The sequence below is a fragment of the Ranitomeya variabilis genome, chromosome 3 (assembly GCF_051348905.1).
Source record: "Ranitomeya variabilis isolate aRanVar5 chromosome 3, aRanVar5.hap1, whole genome shotgun sequence".
NCBI lineage: Eukaryota > Metazoa > Chordata > Amphibia > Anura > Dendrobatidae > Ranitomeya > Ranitomeya variabilis.
The window spans coordinates 506,972,693-506,994,304 of record NC_135234.1 but is presented as its reverse complement, the minus strand read 5'-3'; the positions used below and the strand labels follow the sequence as shown (position 1 = coordinate 506,994,304).

The 21,612-nt window shown below is 39.9% G+C and overlaps 2 protein-coding genes across 2 annotated transcripts in view; one reads left to right on the top strand and one right to left on the bottom strand.

Moving 5' to 3' along the window:
* The window catches only part of GABRB3 (gamma-aminobutyric acid type A receptor subunit beta3), an 820,257-nt gene that overhangs the window by 15,405 nt on the left and 783,240 nt on the right, over positions 1-21,612 (top strand). The gene's annotated exons all lie outside the window — the stretch shown is intronic.
* Positions 1-21,612, bottom strand: part of GABRA5 (gamma-aminobutyric acid type A receptor subunit alpha5) — a 413,237-nt gene that overhangs the window by 124,851 nt on the left and 266,774 nt on the right. The window contains exon 7 of the mRNA XM_077296876.1: positions 5,133-5,276. Within this exon, the coding sequence (XP_077152991.1) occupies positions 5,133-5,276 (144 nt within the window). The remainder of the gene's footprint in view (positions 1-5,132; positions 5,277-21,612) is intronic.

Sequence of the window (21,612 nt, the reverse complement as noted above, 5' to 3'; positions counted from 1 at the left end):
AGCATGCTGTTGCCACCCCCCTGATTGTGCTTGTCAGTAGGTATGGTGTTCTTTGGATGCAACTCAGTATTCTGTCTCCTCCAAATACAAAGAGTTTTGTTTCTACCAAACAGTTCTACTTTGGTTTGATCAGGCCATATGACATTCTCCTAATACTCTTCTGGATAATCCAAATGCTCTCTAGCAATTTTCAGACGGACACGACATGTACTGGCTTAAGCAGGAGGACACGTCTGGCACTGCAGGATCTCAGTCCCTAGCGACATAGTGTGTTACTGATGGTAGCCTTTGTTACGTGGTCCCAGCTTTATGCAGGTCATTCACTAGGTCCCTCCATGTGGTTCTGGGATTTTTGCTCACCGTTCTTGTGATCATTTTGACCCCACGGGGTGGAGCCCCAGATCGAGGGAGATTATCAGTTGTCTTGTATGCCTTCTATTTTCTTATTATTGCTCCCACAGTTGATTTCATCACACCAAGCCGCTTGCCTATTGCAGATTCAGTCTTCCCAGCCTGGTGCAGGGCTACAATTTTGTTTCTGGTGTCCTTCGACAGTGGTGTTTGGAGTGTGACTGTTTGAGGTTGTGGTGTGTTTTATACTGATAACAAGTTCAAACAGGTGCCATTACTACAGGTAATGAGTGGCGGACAGAGGAGTCTCTTAAAGAAGAAGTTACAGGTCTATGAGAGACAGAAATCTTTCATGTTTTCAGGTGACCAAATTACTTATTTTCCACCATAATATGCAAAATAAATTTTGCCAAGTCAGACAAGGTGATTTTCTGGATTTGTTTTCTCAATTTTGACTCTCATAGTTTCACAGGCCTCTCTCATCTTTTATAAGTAGGAGAACTTGCACAATTGGTTGCTGACTAAATACTTTTTTCCACACTGTATATGCTATATGCTATACAACATTGCAACACCAAGAAGGAAATTGTGGAATTATGAAAATCATGAGATTGATGGACAGATTAATGTTTAGCAATTGATTAAATTAATAGTTTTTTTTCAAAATATCTACATTCATTTAGTGTTGAGCATCAACTCCATGTACCAAGATTGCATACTCTTACATGCCCCAGCATGCTGTTAATAGTTGTCTGAGGAATTTTCTGCCACACTGAATTTTTTTTGGCATGTAAATCTTCATGATCTGCTGCTAGCAGTTTCCTTTGCAATTGTCGACAAATTACATCCCAGTTGTGCTCAATGGGGCACAAGTCTTGTGCAGGCCATGGTAGTATTGTAAGCCATGCAAACGGCTCAGAGTAGGATGACAGCCTGGCATTGTTGTCTAGAGAATTGGTTCCTGAGGCACTATGGACAAATGGCGGTACCACTGGTTTCATGACCAAATTAATGTAACTCCGAGCTCGCAGTGTACCTGGAATGAATATTATAGAGGTCTGACTGTAATACATTATGCGACTCTACACCATGATACCAAAAGTAGGACCTGCATTATGTTCCAGCATGGTCTCTTCATCAAGTTGTCTAATTGGTCTTATCAGATCCCCAGAATGGTGCGCAGTGATCCATTCTGTACTGCAAGTGAAATTAGATGTCACATACAAAGCATAAGGTGTCCAACAGTATCTAGACAAACCATAAGATAGCATTTGCATGACATTGGGAGTATGAGCCAAGCATTCAGGGATAGGTGGTCCATTAACCTCACGCCACCACTTTCATTGTGCAGAGCAACATGGTAATGAGTGCTGGAACGGAGGTTTATCCTCCTCAGACATGAGTCTTGATTTTGTCTTGAATGCAATGATAGTCAGAGATTGGTCTGGAGACCACATTGACAATGTTGTAATTGGAATGCAAAAGGATACCAGGAGCTGTTTTTAACATGACAACTCCAGGCTGCATGCTGCTCATTCTACTGTAACAATCTATGTGGCCTTCATGTGCTACCATGGATGAACTTTAGTATATCCCAACTGGGACATTATTTGCGTACCCAAGTGCATTCATAATAACCTCACTGAACACATGTCAAGGCATGTAACTACCTATATTTTTGCACAGGGTGCTCATTCTTTGTATTGAATTAATCAAAAAGCCATGTTCTAATGTGATCATTCATCTCATATTATAACAGAGGCCTTATTCCCTCATTGACATTTTAAAATGGTGATCGCAAATAACCCTATAGTGCCCCCAGAGTCCACAAATCTCTAGGGTTTCAGCTACCAGGGTTAGCTGAGACACTGGAGAAAACAATCAGGGCCATTTTTTCTGATTCTTGGTCACGTGATCGCTGTTATTCAATGAATAGGGTTGAGTTTATGGTTAGGCTTATGGTTAGGGTTGGGCTTAGGGTTAGCGTTGGGCTCACAGTTGGGGTTAGTATTTTTTCAAAAGTTAAAAAAAGAAATGCTGACAATATGATGACTAGTGTTGAATGCAAGCACTCGCTACTCGAGTTTGCATATGGGTGCTCAGGTATGCACCGAGTGTCTAGCAGCTGCAAAACATGTGGAGCAGGACTCGAGCATGTCACTGGAGCATCGGCAACACTAGGTGCATGCCCGAGCGACCAATGCAAACTTAAGCACTGAGCACTTGTGCTCAACACTAATGATGACATATTTAATATAAAGATCTAATGGTATTAAATTCTGTGTAGTACCCTTGGGTTAAAAATCTTACTATACTCCTGGATAAATCCTTGAGGGGTCTATTTACCAAAATGAGGTCACTTGTGGGGGGTTTCCACTGTTTAGGCACATCAGAGATTCTCAAAAAGTGGCATGGCTTCCTCTCTTGAGTATAGACATTTTTATATTCAAAAAGTCAAACGTTGCTGCTTCCTTCAGAGCCCTGTTGTGCCCCCAAATAGTAGTTTTCCCCCACATATGGGGTATTAGCGTACTCCAGAGAAATTGCACAACAAATTTTGGGGTTCATTTTCTCCTATTCCCTTGTGAAAGTAGAAAAATTAGGGTTACAGTAAAATTTTTGTAAAATATCAATTTTTTCTTCCATATTTCATTAATTACTGTGAAGCACCTTAAGGGTTAATAAACTTCTTGAATGTGGTTTTCAGGACTTTGAGGGGTGTCATTTTCAGAATGGTGTCAATTTTGGGTATTTTCTGTCATATAGGTCCCCCAAAGTCATTTCAAATGTGATGTGGTCCCTAAAAATATTGTTTCGTAAATTTTGTTTGAAAAATTAGAAATTGCTGATCATCTTTGAACCCTTCTAATTTCCTACGAAAAAATATGTTTAAAAAATTATGTAGATGTAAAGTAGACATGTGTTAAATGTTATTTATTTACTATTTTGTGTGGTATAACTATCTGATTTAGGGGCATAAAAATTTAAACTTTGAAAATTGCAAAATTTTCTAATTTTTTATCAAATTTTTAATATTTTCATAAATATACACAACTCATATCGACCAAAATATACCACTAACATGAAGTGCTTTATGTCACAAAAAACATAATCAGAATCACTGGGATCCTTTGAAGCATTCCAGAGTTATTACCAGAAGGGACAATGGTCAAATTTCAAAAATTTTGGCTGATCATTAAGGTCAAAATTAGCTTGGTCACTAAGAATGTAAAAGATCCTATTGAGCTTTAATAAGCTTCCTCATGTCTCTTTTTTGCACACGGTAAGCCACAGTATTTGGTCTGTCAATTACAAAAGAAATCAGATAGAACCAGACATAACCAACAGTGAGGACAGAACACATCTTTATATACTGTATATTACGCAACATGCAAAATTATAACACTTGCTTAATGTATATAATGTGTACTTTGCATGGCAAATATGCAGCAGTACCATAAACAAAAGGCTTCTTTAAGATTAAAAAAACCTGACTGCTTTCTTCCAGAAACAGCACCACTCATGTCCATGGCTTTATTTGGTATTTCAACTCCGCTCCACTGGAGCGAATAAAGCTGAGCAGTTATACAACCTGTGGAAAAGGATGCCACTGTTTTTAAACAATATTGTTCTAACCTTATGCAATTCTTTTAAATGTACTGGAATCCTCATCCATTTGATGCCAATGCTATGCTATAACCGTGCTCCCATTCACTAAACCATACACTATTCTTTTAGTGACATGAATGCAATAAAGTCTTATCATTAAAAGGAAAATAACAAGTATGTGCCGTCATAGACCACTGAGACTTAAGTGAATGAGTGTGACTGTGATCATGGCGATGAAGTGGTCATTTGTCAATGCCACCTAATTCTGGTACTAAATGCCTCCTGACATGCTAAGAATTGCGCAGTAATAGTGCAAGATAACAAAATCATTTTTCATTTTCTCTGCTGTATATTAATCATTGTCAGCAGATTTGTAGACGTTTCCAAATTACATACTGTTTCTTCTTATTTTTTAAGCAGAATTATAAGAATTTATAAGAGAAACACTCCTGCGCACTAATGCAAAATTTACAGTAGCTCCACTAGAGATGATTGGATCTGACAACATTTGAATTCACCAAATTGCAAGGATTTTTCTAGGAAATTCGACTTCAAGCAAAGTTATTTTCTGCCAAATAAATGTATCTAATTATGCTTTTAGGTCTCTCCAGACCCCAGAGCATAAAATGCAGAAGATAGACAAAATAAAGAAAAAATTCTTATACTTAGCTCATGTCCACTTTTCACTGACCTACCTCCCATCCTTTGAGCGTCTTAAAACTTAGCTGGGACTTCCGGCTCTGTCAAGGCTTTGACCTTGCGCATGCATGCCTGGAAACATCTCTGGCCTCATCAGAGCCTAACTTTGAGATTCAGCACTGGAGATACAGTGACCAGACAGGGGATTTAGCAGAAAGATGGGGCCAGAGAGGAGATTGGTAAGGTGAGTGTAAGTATTTTTTTTTTACTTTTGATAGCCCTTTACAGATTAACAAAATGGCAGCTAGCTAGCTGCCATGTTGTTAAATCTGTGCAGAAGCGAATTACTCAAAAATGTACATTTTGGCAAATACAGATTGTTGTATTTTAGTTTAATTCATTTCCACTTAAATATATTTGCTCTCCTTTAAGCTCAAGATTGGTGTAATTTATAATACTTGCATCATTTATATTGGACTGAATGGCAACCATGTACTTTGCATATAGCATAAAACATACAGAATTGTGCTTACCTGTGCTTGTGCTGATATTTTCAGTGCCAACAGTCTGACCAATCAAATGGTATTGATTTAGACGAGAGCCATCTTCTGCCACTACCACAGATTTGTGTGTCACATTGGTCCATTCATACCTCAATTCAGAGTTAGGATATGCGTCTTTAAGAAAAGAATAGTTATGAAAAATATATATTATGCTTATAATTTTTATTTTTCATTTAAAGCAGATTTGTCACTAGATTTCATAATACAAACTGTATACATAATTAAAAAGATCTTAAAGACTTGATGTGGCTAGTGTAATTACTTTGAAAATTTATGTAAGAATGGCCATATAATGCTAACATTAAACTTAGCTGCAAAAAGATACAAAGTGCAATAGGATGTCAACTGGGTACTAGGGTTAAGAGTTTTTTAAAAACCGCTCACCTGTAGGGGTTGTGTGTGACACAATCATTATCATAGCATAGTTGTCTCTGTAGGCATCCACACATTTGCATACAATAGAGACAGCCAATGGCAGTGGACCTCAAGTGCACTGCTGATTCAAGAACCGATCATAAAACAAATTACTTGAGGGTGGTTTATTTGTCAACGCGTTTTAAATTCAAATCCGACTCCTTCCTTTGGAAAACCACATGTGAAATTGGATGTCGATTTTACTATTAAATGCGTTGACAAATAAACCTGTAGTATCAGCGTCCATGCCTGATTCTCATTCTCCTCTTCTCCGACAGGGATGCTGAATCACCACCCCTCACACTTCCTCCTGATGCTCCAACCTCCCAGGTTCTGGGAACGTCTGGCAGATTCTGGGCACTATACTAGTGTTAAGAGCACAAACTCCCAGTCTCTTAAAGAGACATCATCATAAAATATCCTCAGCCAAAGAGAGAACAGTCGCAGTGCTGACTTTCTCTTGATGTTCAATATATTAGAAGGCAGGGACAGTGATGCCAGCGCCGATTGGGCACCAGACTCAAGTTTCATAACAACCACATGAGAACCTAGGGTAGACTCCGCTGGAACGACGCAGGCATGGGAGATGATTGTACACTTTTTAATTTTATCGGCGCCAAACATTCAGATCAAGAAAGAGTTGTCCTAGCAACCACTTTAATTAACTGTCTATAGAAAAATATTGATAAAATCTTATTTTTAAAACTTTCCTTTTTAGCCATGACATCAACATTCAAGGCTTAGAGGAACTGTAGATTTTGCATCACACTTGAACTGTGACCTTATAACAAGAAAAATGTCCAAATGTCACTTAGTTTTGTTAGCACATCTTAACATATACATAATAAAGTTTCAATGTCATTTTAGAATAAATGCTATTTTTTTTAAATGGCTCCTAGTATTGATCAACCTAATTTTGACACCTTTTCATGTGCAGTTAGCGAACATGAGAAAGAGATCTTACATACTTGCTATGTAACAGCCACTAAATGTTGCAGTAAGCAATTAACATAATTGCCAAATCCAATCATTGAGATTAACTCTGTAATTAGTAGAATCTTAACCAGCAAACACGGAAAGAAATGGACAGACATTTACCAAATATCTAAATGTTAAAAAGCACATTCTTATCTAAAAAAAAATAAATAAAAGTAATTTTAAACTGAAATCTATATGCTGCAACATTACACATAATTTAATGATAATTATTAGTTTATCTTGCATTTAGGAACAGTTTACAGTTGATCTTGAATTTAGGAACAGAGTACACTCACAATAGTTCTACTGCCTAATGAAACTATACTGTACATTTCTCAAAAATTGCAACCGAAAAGACTTAATATAGGCCAGCCTTCAGCAACAATGATGACCCGTTATCATACTAGAAGTCCTCATGCTTGAAGTATTTCAAATGCTCTTTTTAAATGCTCTTAAACTACCTCTTAAATTACTTGAATGGGATTAGATAGAAAATGTTGAAATGCGTATAAGCACAATTCTTTAGAAAATACTCAGAGCAGATTTGGAAAGTGACCCGCTAATCAGATTTTACACAAAGAATCAGGGTCTAGTATTTGACTATTTTCTGTAACTAAGGGCAGTGCAGTGTGCATGGCAGCATGGCGCAATTTATATAGGACATAAAAATGACTTCCTTTATATATGGATTCAATTCAACTACTGCATTGAAATTCATGACCACCCTTTAACCCCTTCACCCCCAAGGGTGGTTTGCACGTTAATGACCGGGCCAATTTTTACAATTCTGACCACTGTCCCTTTATGAGGTTATAACTCTGGAACGCTTCAACGGATCTTGGCGATTCTGACATTGTTTTCTCGTGACATATTGTACTTCATGATAGTGGTAAAATTTCTTTGATATTACCTGCGTTTATTTGCAGAAAAAATGGAAATTTGGCGAAAATTTTGAAAATTTTGCAATTTTCCAACTTTGAATTTTTATGCCCTTAAATCACAGAGATATGTCATGCAAAATACTTAATAAGTAACATTTCCCACATGCCTACTTTACATCAGCACAATTTTGGAACCAAAATTTTTTTTTGTTAGGGAGTTATAAGGGTTAAAAGTTGACCAGCAATTTCTCATTTTTACAACACCATTTTTTTTTAGGGACCACATCTCATTTGAAGTCATTTTGAGGGGTCTATATGATAGAAAATACCCAAGTGTGACACCATTCTAAAAACTGCACCCCTCAAGGTGCTCAAAACCATATTCAAGAAGTTTATTAACCCTTCTGGTGCTTCACAGGAATTTTTGGAATGTTTAAATAAAAATGAACATTTAACTTTTTTTCACAAAAAATTTACTTCAGCTCCAATTTGTTTTATTTTACCAAGGGTAACAGGAGAAAATGGACCCCAAAATTTGTTGTACAATTTGTCCTGAGTACGCCGATACCCCATATGTGGGGGTAAACCACTGTTTGGGCGCATGACAGAGCTCGGAAGCGAAGGAGCGCCATTTGACTTTTCAATGCAAAATTGACTGGAATTGAGATGGGACGCCATGTTGCGTTTGGGGAGCCCCTGATGTGCCTAAACATTGAAACCCCCCACAAGTGACACCATTTTGGAAAGTAGACCCCCTAAGGAACTTATCTAGAGGTGTGGTGAGCACTTTGACCCACCAAGTACTTCACAGAAGTTTATAATGCAGAACCGTAAAAATAAAAAATCATATTTTTTCACAAAAATTATTTTTCGCCCCCAATTTTTTATTTTCCCAAGGGTAAGAGAAGAAATTGGACCCCAACAGTTGTTGCACAATTTGTCCTGAGTACGCTGATACCCCATATGTGGCGATAAACCACTGTTTGGGCGCATGGGAGAGCTCGGAAGGGAAGTAGCACCGTTTGACTTTTCAATGCAAAATTGACAGGAATTGAGATGGGACGCCATGTTGCGTTTGGAGAGCCACTGATGTGCCTAAACATTGAAACCCCCCACAAGTGACACCATTTTGGAAAGTAGACCCCCTAAGGAACTTATCTAGATGTGTTTTGAGCGCTTTGACCCACCAAGGGCTTCACAGAAGTTAATAATGCAGAGCCGTAAAAATAAAACAAAAATTTTTTCCCACAAAAATTATTTTTTTAGCCCCCAGTTTTGTATTTTCCCGAGGGTAGCAGGAGAAGTTGGACCCCAAAATCTGTTGTCCAAGTTGTCCTGAATGCGATGATATACCATATGTGGGGAGAACCACTGTTTGGGCGCATGGGAGGGCTCGGAAAGGAAGGAGCGCCATTTGGAATGCAGACTTAGATGGAATGGTCTGCAGGCGTCACATTGCGTTTGCAGAGCCCCTAATGTACCTAAACAGTAGAAACCCCCCACAAGTGACACCATGTTGGAAAGTAGACCCCCTAAGGAACTTATCTAGATGTGTGATGAGCGCTTTGACCCACCAAGGGCTTCACAGAAGTTTATAATGCAGAGCCGTAAAAATAAAACAAAAATTTTATCCCACAAAAATTATTTTTCAGCCCCCAGTTTTGTATTTTCCCGAGGGTAACAGGAGAAATTGGACCCCAAAAGTTGTTGTCCAATTTGTCCTGAGTGCGCTGATACCCCATATGTGGGGGGAAACCACCGTTTGGACGCATGGAAGGGCTCGGAAGTGAAGGAGCGCCATTTGGAATGCAGACTTAGATGGAATGGTCTGCAGGCGTCACATTGCGTTTGCAGAGCCCCTAATGTACCTAAACAGTAGAAACCCCCCACAAGTGACACCATGTTGGAAAGTAGACCCCCTAAGGAACTTATCTAGATGTGTGGTGAGCGCTTTGACCCACCAAGGGCTTCACAGAAGTTTATAATGCAGAGCCGTAAAAATAAAACAAAAATTTTTTCCCACAAAAATTATTTTTCAGCCCCCAGTTTTGTATTTTCCCGAGGGTAACAGGAGAAATTGGACCCTAAAAGTTGTTGTCCAATTTGTCCTGAGTGCGCTGATACCCCATATGTGGGGGGAACCACCGTTTGGATGCATGGGAGGGCTCGGAAGGGAAGGAGCGCCATTTGGAATGCAGACTTAGATGGAATGGTCTGCAGGCGTCACATTGCGTTTGCAGAGCCCCTAATGTACCTAAACAGTAGAAGCCCCGCACAAGTGACCCCATTTTGGAAACTAGACCCCCCAAGGAACTTATCTAGATGTGTTGTAAGAACTTTGAACCCCCAAGTGTTTCACTACAGTTTATAACGCAGAGCCGTGAAAATAAAAAATCCTTTTTTTTCCCACAAAAATTATTTTTTAGCCCCCAGTTTTGTATTTTCCTAGGGGTAACAGGAGAAATTGGACCCCAAAGGTTGTTGTTCTATTTGTCCTGAGTACGCTGATACCCCATATGTTGGGGTAAACCCCTGTTTGGGCACACGGGAGAGCTCGGAAGGGAAGGAGCACTGTTTTACTTTTTCAACGCAGAATTGGCTGGAATTGAGATCGGACGCCATGTCGCGTTTGGAGAGACCCTGATGTGCCGAAACAGTGGAAACCCCCCAATTATAACTGAAACCCTAATCCAAGCACACCCCTAACCCTAATCCCAACAGTAACCCTAACCACACCTCTAACCCTGACACACCCCTAACCCTAATCCCAACCCTATTCCCAACCGTAAATGTAATCTAAACCCTAACTGTAACTTTAGCCCCAACCCTAACCCTAACTTTAGCCCCAACCCTAACTGTAGCCTTAACCCTAGCCCCAACCCTAGCCCTAACCCTAGCCCTAATGGGAAAATGGAAATAAATACTTTTTTTTTATTTTTCCCTAACTAAGGGGGTGATGAAGGGGGGTTTGATTTACTTTTATAGCGGGTTTTTTAGCGGATTTTTATGATTGGCAGCCGTCACACACTGAAAGACGCTTTTTATTGCAAAAAATATTTTTTGCGTTACCACATTTTGAGAGCTATAAATTTTCCATATTTTGCTCCACAGAGTCATGTGAGGTCTTGTTTTTTGCGGGACGAGTTGACGTTTTTATTGGTAACATTTTTGGGCACGTCACATTTTTTGATCGCTTTTTATTCCGATTTTTGTGAGGCAGAATGACCAAAAACCAGCTATTCATGAATTTCTTTTGGGGGAGGCGTTTATACCGTTCCGCGTTTGGTAAAATTGATAAAGCAGTTTTATTCTTCGGGTCAGTACGATTACAGCGATATCTCATTTATATTATTTTTTTTATGTTTTGGCGCTTTTATACGATAAAAACTATTTTATGGAAAAAATAATTATTTTTGCATCGCTTTATTCTCAGGACTATAACTTTTTTATTTTTCTGCTGATGATGCTGTATGGTGGCTCGTTATTTGCGGGACAAGATGACGCTTTCAGCGGTACCATGGTTATTTATATCTGTCTTTTTGATCGCGTGTTATTCCACTTTTTGTTCGGCGGTATGATAATAAAGCGTTGTTTTTTGCCTCGTTTTTTTTTTTTTTTTCTTACGGTGTTTACTGAAGGGGTTAACGAGTGGGCCAGTTTTATAGGTCGGGTCGTTACGGACGCGGCGATACTAAATATGTGTACTTTTATTGTTTTGTTTTTTTTATATTTAGGTAAAGAAATGTATTTATGGGAATAATATTTTTTTTTTTTTCATTATTTTGGAATATTTTTTTTTTTTTTTTTTTACACATTTGGAAATTTTTTTTTTTACTTTTTTACTTTGCCCCAGGGGGGGACAATACAGATCGGTGATCTGCCAGTTTGCATAGCACTCTGACAGATCACCGATCTGAGAGAAGTGCAGGCTGCTTCACAGTGCCTGCTCTGAGCAGGCTTCTGTGAAGCCACCTCCCTCCCTGCAGGACCCGGATCCGCGGCCATCTTGGATCCGGGTCTGGAGCAGGCAGGGAGGGAGGTAAGACCCTCGCAGCAACGCGATCACATCGCATTGCTGCGGGGGGCTCAGGGAAGCCCGCAGGGAGCCCTCTCCCTGCGCGATGCTTCCCTGCATCGCCGGCACATCGCGATCATGTTTGATCGCGGTGTGCCGGGGGTTAATGTGCCGGGGGCGGTCCGTGACCGCTCCTGGCACATAGTGCCGGATGTCAGCTGCGATATGCAGCTGACACCCGGCCGCGATCGGCCGCGCTCCCCCCGTGAGCGCGGCCGATCGGCTATGACGTACTATCCCGTCAAGGGTCAGATAGGCCCAGGTCACCTCGACGGGATAGTACGTCAAAGGTCACAGAGGGGTTAAAGGTCACAATCAGACTGCAAGCACCTTTTGTGGTACACAATGGTCCAAAAGGCTCTCCAGCACCAAAGGAAAATACGGTAGTTAAAACGTAGCCATTAATTGTATAGGATATCAAAAATTGAGAGAATGTGCACCTGTTGAAAAAGAAAAAAGCATAATGTTTATAACTACCAGTTAGCGCGTGGTAGTCATAAGCATTAGGCCACGTTCACACACTCAGTATTTTATATCAGTACTTGTAAGCCAAAACCAGGAGTGGGTGATAAAAGCAGAAGTGTCGCACAGGTTTCCATTACACTTTCCTCTGATTGTTACTCTCCTGGTTTTGACTTACAATTACAAATAGTGATGTAAAATTCTGACCAAAAACTGATCATGTGAATGAGAGGCTTTATGGGTTATCATTTTTAATATGTGCACATTCTCCTAATTTTGTTTATCCTATATAATTAAAGGCTAAGTGTGGAGACAAGGGTCAGTGGGTGCTCTTGTCCGCTGGCCTGGCTATCTTTAGAAAGTCTGCATGGACCAGGGCTCATCCCACTGAATGCCCGCACTTCTACTTTGTGGGCAGAATACTACTCAGACAACACAGGATGAGGGTAAAACAGTGGGCTGATATTTTACTTGATCACCAATAATCAACAACATAGTACAGTCCTAGCAAGTTTATAAGATGGTGCGAATGACAGAGCCTCACACTTTCGCTAGCTTGCTGGGAATTTGAACATCTGCAAATTTGGGGCATCTAGGGCCAACTATCAGAAACCAGTGGCACCCTGCTTTTGGCTGGTACCCACAGAGAGGAGGTATCAGCAAGCTTAGGAAGCTGACAGAGTCCATTGAGGATGTTCCAAGGTGACCTGATTGTCATAACCTGGATTCTCCAAACGTTTCCCTGGTTTTAGTGATGGACAGTGGCTCAAAACTGTATTCCTCTGGTTGGAGCCATGGTGCTTGGCTGCTGTCCTCTAGAGTCGCTCTGTAGAAGGAGAAAGGTCCTTTTTATTCCCAGAAATGTCATTCAGGGCATTATCCACAGGTTTGAGGTGAAGGGGAGGAAATAATCCCTTATTGTTTGAGTGTTCAATTAACCTGTATATTTTGCATTTCAATGTTTGCAAACGACAAGCTGCAAGGACTGGTAGTGACAATGGGTAGTCAGCATGCATTCACCAAATTAACAAACATAGATTGTTCAATTCACCTGCGCCTTTATAGCAGAACAATAAGCTACAGGGACTAATACAATAAGTAGCAAGCATTCAATGAATCAACAAACATCAATTTAACCTACAACAAGAATCAACATTCAGGCTCATATGAAAAATAGCTCATGTCCCTGGGCCTACTGACATTATCTGTGGCATAATTAAGAATAAATGCGGTGTCATCACACTAAATTTTAAGTACATTCCTTTGGAGAACATCCCCATTTGGACCATTGAGAGTAATTTGAGCAGGAAGATAAACCAGGGCATACTCTGTGCACCACATTAAGGGTACTGTCACACAGTGCAATTTTGATCGCTACGACGGTACGATTCGTGACGTTCTAGCGATATCGTTACGATATCGCAGTGTCTGACACGCAGCAGCGATCAGGGACCCTGCTGAGAATCGTACGTCGTAGCAGATCGTTTGGAACTTTCTTTCGTCGCTTGATCACCCGCTGACATCGCTGGATCGTTGGGTGTGACACCGATCCAGCGATGTGTTCGCTTGTAACCAGGGTAAACATCGGGTAACTAAGCGCAGGGCGGCGCTTAGTAACCCGATGTTTACCCTGGTTACCAGCGTAAACGTAAAAAAAACAAACAGTACATACTTACATTCCGGTGTCTGTCCTCCGGCGTCTCAGCTTCTCTGCACTGTGAGCGCCTGCCGGCCGGAAAGCGAGCACAGCGGTGACACGGTGACTGGTGCTTACACAGTGGAGAGAAGCAGAACGCCGGGGGACAGACACCGGAATGTGAGTATGTACTGTTTGTTTTTTTTACATTTACGCTGGTAACCAGGGTAAACATCGGGTTACTAAGCACGGCCCTGCGCTTAGTAACCAGATGTTTACCCTGGTTACCCGGGGACTTCGGCATCTGGAGCGATAATCATACGACGCTGCGACGTCACGGATCGTGCCGTCGTAGCGATCAAAATTGCACTGTGTGACAGTACCCTAAGACCTCACACTGTTTACCCTGAAAGTCTCCTGGTATACTTATCTCTATAAATGGTGAGCTGAATTGACACTTTTTCTAACTTTTGTGGTAGTCTGTATCCTGTAAATTGAGCTATCCCATGCAGATAAATACTAACCCATGGCCGAGTCCCAAAGCTTTTAGGAATATAACACCTCCAGTACTTCAATATTTCACTTCACTACAGCTGTCAATAGTGCTGACCTCTTTTCTCACTTTGAAATTATTCTGAAATCCTGACATGTGCTCTTATATCTTGGCTGCATTTGATTTTCTTTATCATTTAAAATATCTGTCTTGGTTAGTTCCAATAGCCTATGGGAATGTTTGAGCAAACATAATCAAGGTTGAAATAAGACAGTATTACTCTTGAGGCGAGGAAAGGGCATGATGCGGTTGCTGGATTAATTATGTCATTTTTTAAGTAGGCTGAAATTATTTAAGAAAAGCAACATTAAAACAAATTGTGTAATAAATATAGATGTTTAACTTTGCATGTCTGTTTTTGCACAACTTTTTTATTAGTCCAATTTCACAACTGTAGATACCACACCCATTCTTAAACCTGCTGCTAGATTTTGCTTTTTGTATGTTGCCTATCTAGCATTTTTTATTACTTTTTTTGGCAAAGGATAAATCATTAGAGTTGTAAAGATTGTTAAAAATTATATGAACTACACAGCAAAAGAAAAAGTGGTAATTGCAAAGGACTGCATAGTGAAAAAATAAAGAAAATGCATACCACTAAGAATGTGAAACCTGCTAGCAGCAGAAGAAACACCACCATCACCACCAATGGTATCGGCTGTCCTGGCAGTATTACTACCACGAGGAGTGAAATTCCAGCATCCGCAAAAGGTAAAGATATTAAAACATGACTGTTGGTATTAAAAGGCATGTTTTAATATCTTTACCTTTTGCGGTTGCTGGAATTTCTTTCCTCATGCTGTTCCTGCCCGTAAAGTCGGTCTTCATTTATAGAGGTAATATTTTTTCCTGCACTTGGTTAACTGATCTCCCTTCCCCCTCATCCCTCTTACACAGTATTACTACCAAACATAAGCCACAATTCACCTCCTTTTCCTCCAGCGAGAATACTTGTGAGGAGGAAGCAGAAAGCATTATTGAATAAATTGCACGCCACTCATTTCAGTCACATCAGGATGATGTTACTTCTAACAGCGACACTGTCAGTTTGATTGTGTGTTCTGTAAAGAATCGTCTGTCAGATCACAAATGACAGTGGAGACTAGAGAAGGTTAATATTTGGACCATTTTTTAATTTGAAAAAAACATGAAATTCTTTTCAGTAACGGCTGTTAGTTACTACTAAGTTACCATTCATTTCTATAGTGAAGGCATTAATAAGGCTATGTTTGTCTCAAGAAGCTTGAAAGGAGTTAGATGCAGCTCTAGGAGACTTTATAGAGACCTCAGTGGTGAAATATACAGGTACAGTGGTGAATCCACCTAACCATAGTCTTCTCAATCCCATACTTGGTCATTTTTTCAATAAGGATAGTATGAGATACTACATCAAATGCTTTGCTGAAGTTGAGATACAGTAGCAACCAAAAGTTTTTTAAAAAGTGTTCTGACTTCTGTCTTGTTGTGGTGATGCCATTTTTCTGGTGATGAATTGAAAGAGCATGAAGTCGTCATCATGCAAGACCTTAATTTTAACCAAAATGCTTTAGAATATAGGTTTTGTCATTTAATTAAAGAAAACTGGTGGCCAAAAGTTTAGCATATACTATTTATTGATCAGAAAATAGAGTAATTCACTGTTTACCATACCATAAATTAGTATTTTGTAGCATTACCTTTTGCTTTGTTTACTGAACCACACCAAAACAGCATTGAAGCCACTAGGGTATTCAAGACAAATGAGGAATCTTGCTCCATTCCATTTGCAAATCTGCAAAAAATTCATCTCTATTGCTATAGGTCTGGGCCCAAACTCATCACTCTAAATCATCCCAAAGGTGCTCTTTAGGGTTTAAATCAAGTGACTGGCTTGGTCATTGCAACAGGCAAACATTTTTGACTAAATTGGATGTGTGCTAACATCACAATGATCATAAGATCATTGTCTTGCTGGTATTTCCAGCCCCTGCCTACTTTGGTTTTACCATTAGGCAGCATTACATTTTCAAGCATTCATATTTCCATCAATTCTATGCAGAGGGCCAGTAGCAGATGCAGAAAAGCAGCCTCAAATCATGACATTGCCACCACATTCAACTGTAGGAGTTTGGCACCTTTCATCATTACGTTTTTTAATTGGGCAGCATATATATTGCTTGCTTTACTACCAGATTGAACTTGGATTAATCTGACCACAACACAATAGACTAATCTGTCTCTTTCCATTGGCTATGTTCTGTGGCAAACTCAAGTCTGACCTTCCGGTTCTTTGCAGAGATGAAAGATTTCTTGACTGAAACTCATGCATTCAACCCTACTGCTCTTAGCTGTCGCACCATAGTTTGGCAACTCACTTTGACCCCATATTCTTTGTTCATTTCATTCAAAATCTCTACAGCACTTTTATGGACATTAGATATTGACTTTTTCTTAATAATGTGAGCAATTTTGGAGGACATTTTCCATGGTTGTTCACTTCTAGGCTTGTCAGCTGTTCTATAACCTTCTATTTCTTTCTTTATTATATGTGACACTTGACTCTGAGAGCAGTTGAATTTCATAGCTACGTCTTTTTGGCTTTTTTCTGACTTCACTCTCAGAATATTAAGCTTCTAGACATCCGGTGATACATTTGGTACATTTGGCTTTGTCTTTGCCATGCTTTAACCAAAAAATAACACAAACAAAAAAACTATTTAGGGACAAAATTTGACTACCCATGGCAAAATAAACAAAACATTTGTCTGAGCAAATGTTGAAAACAAACACATAAAGGGATAAAGCAATGTCAAACACAATTTTCATACTTATAGCTGACAACCATTTGTTTTTGTTTTACTGAAATCACCATGAAAGTGGCATCACAACAACCAGACAGAAGTAATCACACTTTAAAAAAAAATGCTAATCTTTTGGTCGCTACTGCAGATTATCCATCATGTAACAGAACCAGGGAGGTGTCTGATGGTTCCAAATTTATTCTGCAGCAGGATAGTGACCTCTTAACACACAATGTAATTAAGAGCTATCTTCTGCTCAGAGAAGAAAAATGAGACCTGGTAGTGATGACATGGTCCCCACAAAGCCTTGATTTCAATATCATTGACCCTGTCTGGGATTATATGAAAAGACAAAAGGATTTGCACAAGTCTACATCGACAGAAGACCAGTGGTTAGTTTTCCTTTCCAAAGATGTTTCAAACAATCTCACTGCTGAGTTCCTTTGAAAACAATGTTCAGGCATAGCAAGAAAGAATTGATACTTTGATGCTGTTTTGAAGGAAAAAGTAGGCCACACCAAACATTGAGTTGATTTAGATTTTTCTTTTGATCACTTATTTTGCATTTTGTTAATGTATAAAAATAAACAATTAGCTCTTCCATTTTTGAAAATTCTCACTTTGCAGCATTCATTCCACACTGGCCTAAAACTTTTGCACAGTGCTGTATATTATTTACATGATAATTTCTTATTATTACTAAGCCACTCAGATACACAATACCACATGCAAATGTTTCTCCTACATAGTTCTAATTGTATTTATGTCATCCTTGCAGCTTGCAAGCCTACCAATTGTTAGTTCTAGTCATGCAGCTTTGTGTGCCTGTGTGTAGCACAGGAGTAGCATTCTATTTACATTCTTTAGTCTGGCCCATAAATTGAATCATACTACACATGCTGAATTTTTTTTACATGAGCCCTAATTTTATGTGAATTTGCAAACAGGCTAACAATGGGTCCACATGTGCTATCCATTTTCCACGTGAACTAAGAAAAGCATCTTTCATCTGAACGAATGCTAATGCCATCACTTACACTTGATTTCAGCAAAAATCTCTTTTCTATCTTAACCAAGGTTCATTTCACAGTCTTTAGAAGGTCTTGCATAAACAATATCTGCCATTAGAGGGTCACACAAATTCAGAGTAGACTCCTCTTCACAGCCATGCAGTTACTTCCGTATTCAGTGTTTCAATGCCTTTCTCTACCCTTTATCACATCTCCTCCTTATGTGTGTCAGGGAGCAATGGCAAGCACATCAGTATCTGCCGAGATATACATCATACACTTAGTGGCTTGAGTAGGCTCTCAGCAGACCTCTTAATAACTAAGCACCAGTTAGCGAGCTCAGCAATGACAGAGTCACAGGTAGAAACATGAGGTCAGAAAGAAACAAGGTACAATGGCAGACATAAGGCACATCAGCAGATGAGTACCTGCATAAAAACCTGTTAAAGTCAACTATACCTGTAGGGGGAAAGGGGTTCCCATCTTTACTTGCACATAGGTTTACATATAGACCAAGATATGTGCAAGCTGAATCTTGTCTACTTCTATAAAAGGGGTTCACTCATTAAGAAAAGTGTTCCCCAAAAGATTGCATAAGCAACAAACTCAGATAGTACTTACTCTTCCCCAGTCCTACACTGACTTTCCATCTTTTCTGAGTTGTGTACTTTGGACATGATGTCACCGCTGGAGCCAAATTACAAAGATGGCATCAACAAGGGAGAGACAGTGTTGGACAAGGATAATGTGAGTACTAGTGAGTTTGTTGCTTTACAAGTGTATAATCCTTTGATGAATACATTTATTAAAGTGGAACATTTATTTAATATTTAGCTAGATGGACTCATTAAAGTTGCTCCTCCATGTGCAGCTGAACCATAATTTTACTGAATATAGTAAGTCTCATATTGTTTTATATTTGTACATTTTACATGCACAAATGCATAGCATATTGAACTTCGATGGCACATCTACACTTTTAATGGGTTATATAAGTGATTCCCATTTTCTCATGTTTCCTCTTCTTCAGCTAGATGTCATTAAAATGGTATTTCAGAATTACCATATTTTCCGTTTATTCAGCACTCTCCCCCATAAAATGTCCACATTCATTGCAACAATATCACATAACACTTCTTTTTATTTCAATACATATGGCATCATTGTCCAAGCTTCATTGCTTTGTGAAAATACGAAACCCTACATTATGAAGAATGTAGAAGATTATAATTTTTTAATGACTACTACGAACTACAGACTCCCAAGTTGCAAAGATAAAACAAATACATTAAAAATAATTTAAGAAAAAATGTACATAAAGTATTGTGCTTCTGAGTGGCTGAGCAAGAAATTTACTTGTAACTATGTAGTCTACCATATACAGTGGCATGTAAAAGTTTGTGCACTTTCAAAAGGGGGTGCTACTAGGTATTAACCAAACTTTTGCATTGGCCCATTTTCCTTTTTTGTAATTTTTAAAATGTAAAAAATGACTACTGTATTTTTCGGACTATAAGTCGCACCGGACCATAAGACGCACCACAAATTTTCAGAAAGAACATAGGGAAAAAAGTTAATGTGCCAAATGGGGGTCCATCTTACAGTCTGAATTCAGCTTACCTTGGGGGGGGGGATCGGCAGCACTGGTGGAGCCAACTATTTCAAGTGTTTATTTCTGTTTATGTTGATGATTGTGGCTTACAGCGAATGAAAACCCAAAAGTCATTGGCTGTAAGACATAATCATCAACATTAACAGAAATAAACACTTGAAATAAATCACTCTCTTTGTAATGACTCTATATATGAGTTTCACTTTTTATATTGAAGAATTGAAATAAATTAACTTTTTGACAATATTCTAATTTTGTGAGAACCTGTATATACATACACAGCTGTTACATGCACACTACATGTACATAAAGACATATACAGTTCTGCTAGATGCACACTACATTCACATATAGACATACACAGCTCTGCTACATGCACACTATATGCAAATTTAGACATACACACATTCACACATACTATACATTACTACATCCTGCAGTTCCTTATCGGGACCTACAGTACATGGAGGCTGCACAAGTGGAGCATGTGCAGGACCTTCTACTTGATTTATTCAAGCAATTTTCAAGTCATGTGATTAGTCACATAACCTGAAAGGTTCTGGAAATACTGGTGCAGAAGGTTCTGCAGCTGCGCAGCTTGTGCAGTCTCCATTCAGTCCTTGCAGCTTTCTCTCCTGTTCTTTACTAGATCAGTGTCAGATAGGAGGAGAAACAGTAGCTCTTTCTGTTCAGCATCCTCTTTCACAGGAAGCTGCTTCTGGATTATAAGACATAAGTTTTAACAAGAACTTTTCCTGTTAAAAACACGTGCCTTATAGTCTGAAAAATATGCTGTATATCTATATATATATATATATATACTAGCTGTTTCCAGCCAGCTAACGCTCGGCATGCTCATTGCTATCTAATTAATGCTGCTAGTGATTAAACTAAAGTAAATAATGACAACATTCAATAGCGCTTACACAGGTGGTAAATTAACTTAAAATGAAGTTAATAACAATAATAATAATTAAAAATCAGAATAATACTAATACATTATATTCAAAATCAAAAGCAAACTGGATTCGAGTGGTAATGCGTGGGGACGGAGCCTTGTGTGGTAATGTGTGGGGATGGAGCCTCGTGTGGTAATGTGTGGGGATGGAGCCTCGTATGGTAATGTGTGGGGACAGAGCCTCGTGTGGTAATGTGTGGGGACAGAGCCTCATGTGGTAATGTGTGAGGACAGAGCCTCATGTGGTAATGTGGAGGGATGGAGCCTCGTATGGTAATGTGTGGGGACAGAGCCTCATGTGGTAATGTGTGGGGACGGAGCCTCATGTGGTAATGTCTGAGGACGGAGCCTCATGTGGTAATGTGTGGGGACGGAGCCTCGTATGGTAATGTGTGGGGACAGAGCCTCATGTGGTAATGTGTGGGGACGGAGCCTCGTGTGGTAATGTGTGAGGACAGAGCCTCGTGTGGTAATGTGGAGGGATGGAGCCTCATATGGTAATGTGTGGGGACAGAGCCTCATGTGGTAATGTGTGGGGACTGAGCCTCATATGGTAACGTGTGGGGACAGAGCCTCGTGTGGTAATGTGCGGGGACAAAGCCTCGTGTAGTAATGTGTGGGGACAGAGCCTCGTGTGGTAATGTGGTGGGGGGCGGGATTATGTGTGGTAATGTGGTGGGGGCAGAATTATGTGAGGTAATGTGGTGGGGGCGGGATTATCTGTGGTAATGTGGTGGGGGGCAAGATTGTGTGTGGTAATGTGGTGGGGGGGCAGGATTATGTGTGGTAATGTGGTGGGGGCGGGATTGTGTGGTAATGTGGTGGGGGCAGGATTATGTGTGGTAATGTGGTGGGGGCAGGATTTTGTGTGGTAATGTGGTGGGGGGCGGGATTGTGTGTGGTAATGTGGTGGGGGGCGGGATTGTGTGTGGTAATGTGGGGGGTGGGATTATGTGTGGTAATGTGGTGGGGGGCGGAATTATGTGTGGTAATGTGGTGGGGGTGGGATTATCTGTGGTAATGTGGTGGGGGGGCGGGATTGTGTGTGGTAATGTGATGGGGGGGCGGGATTTTGTGTGGTAATGTGGTGG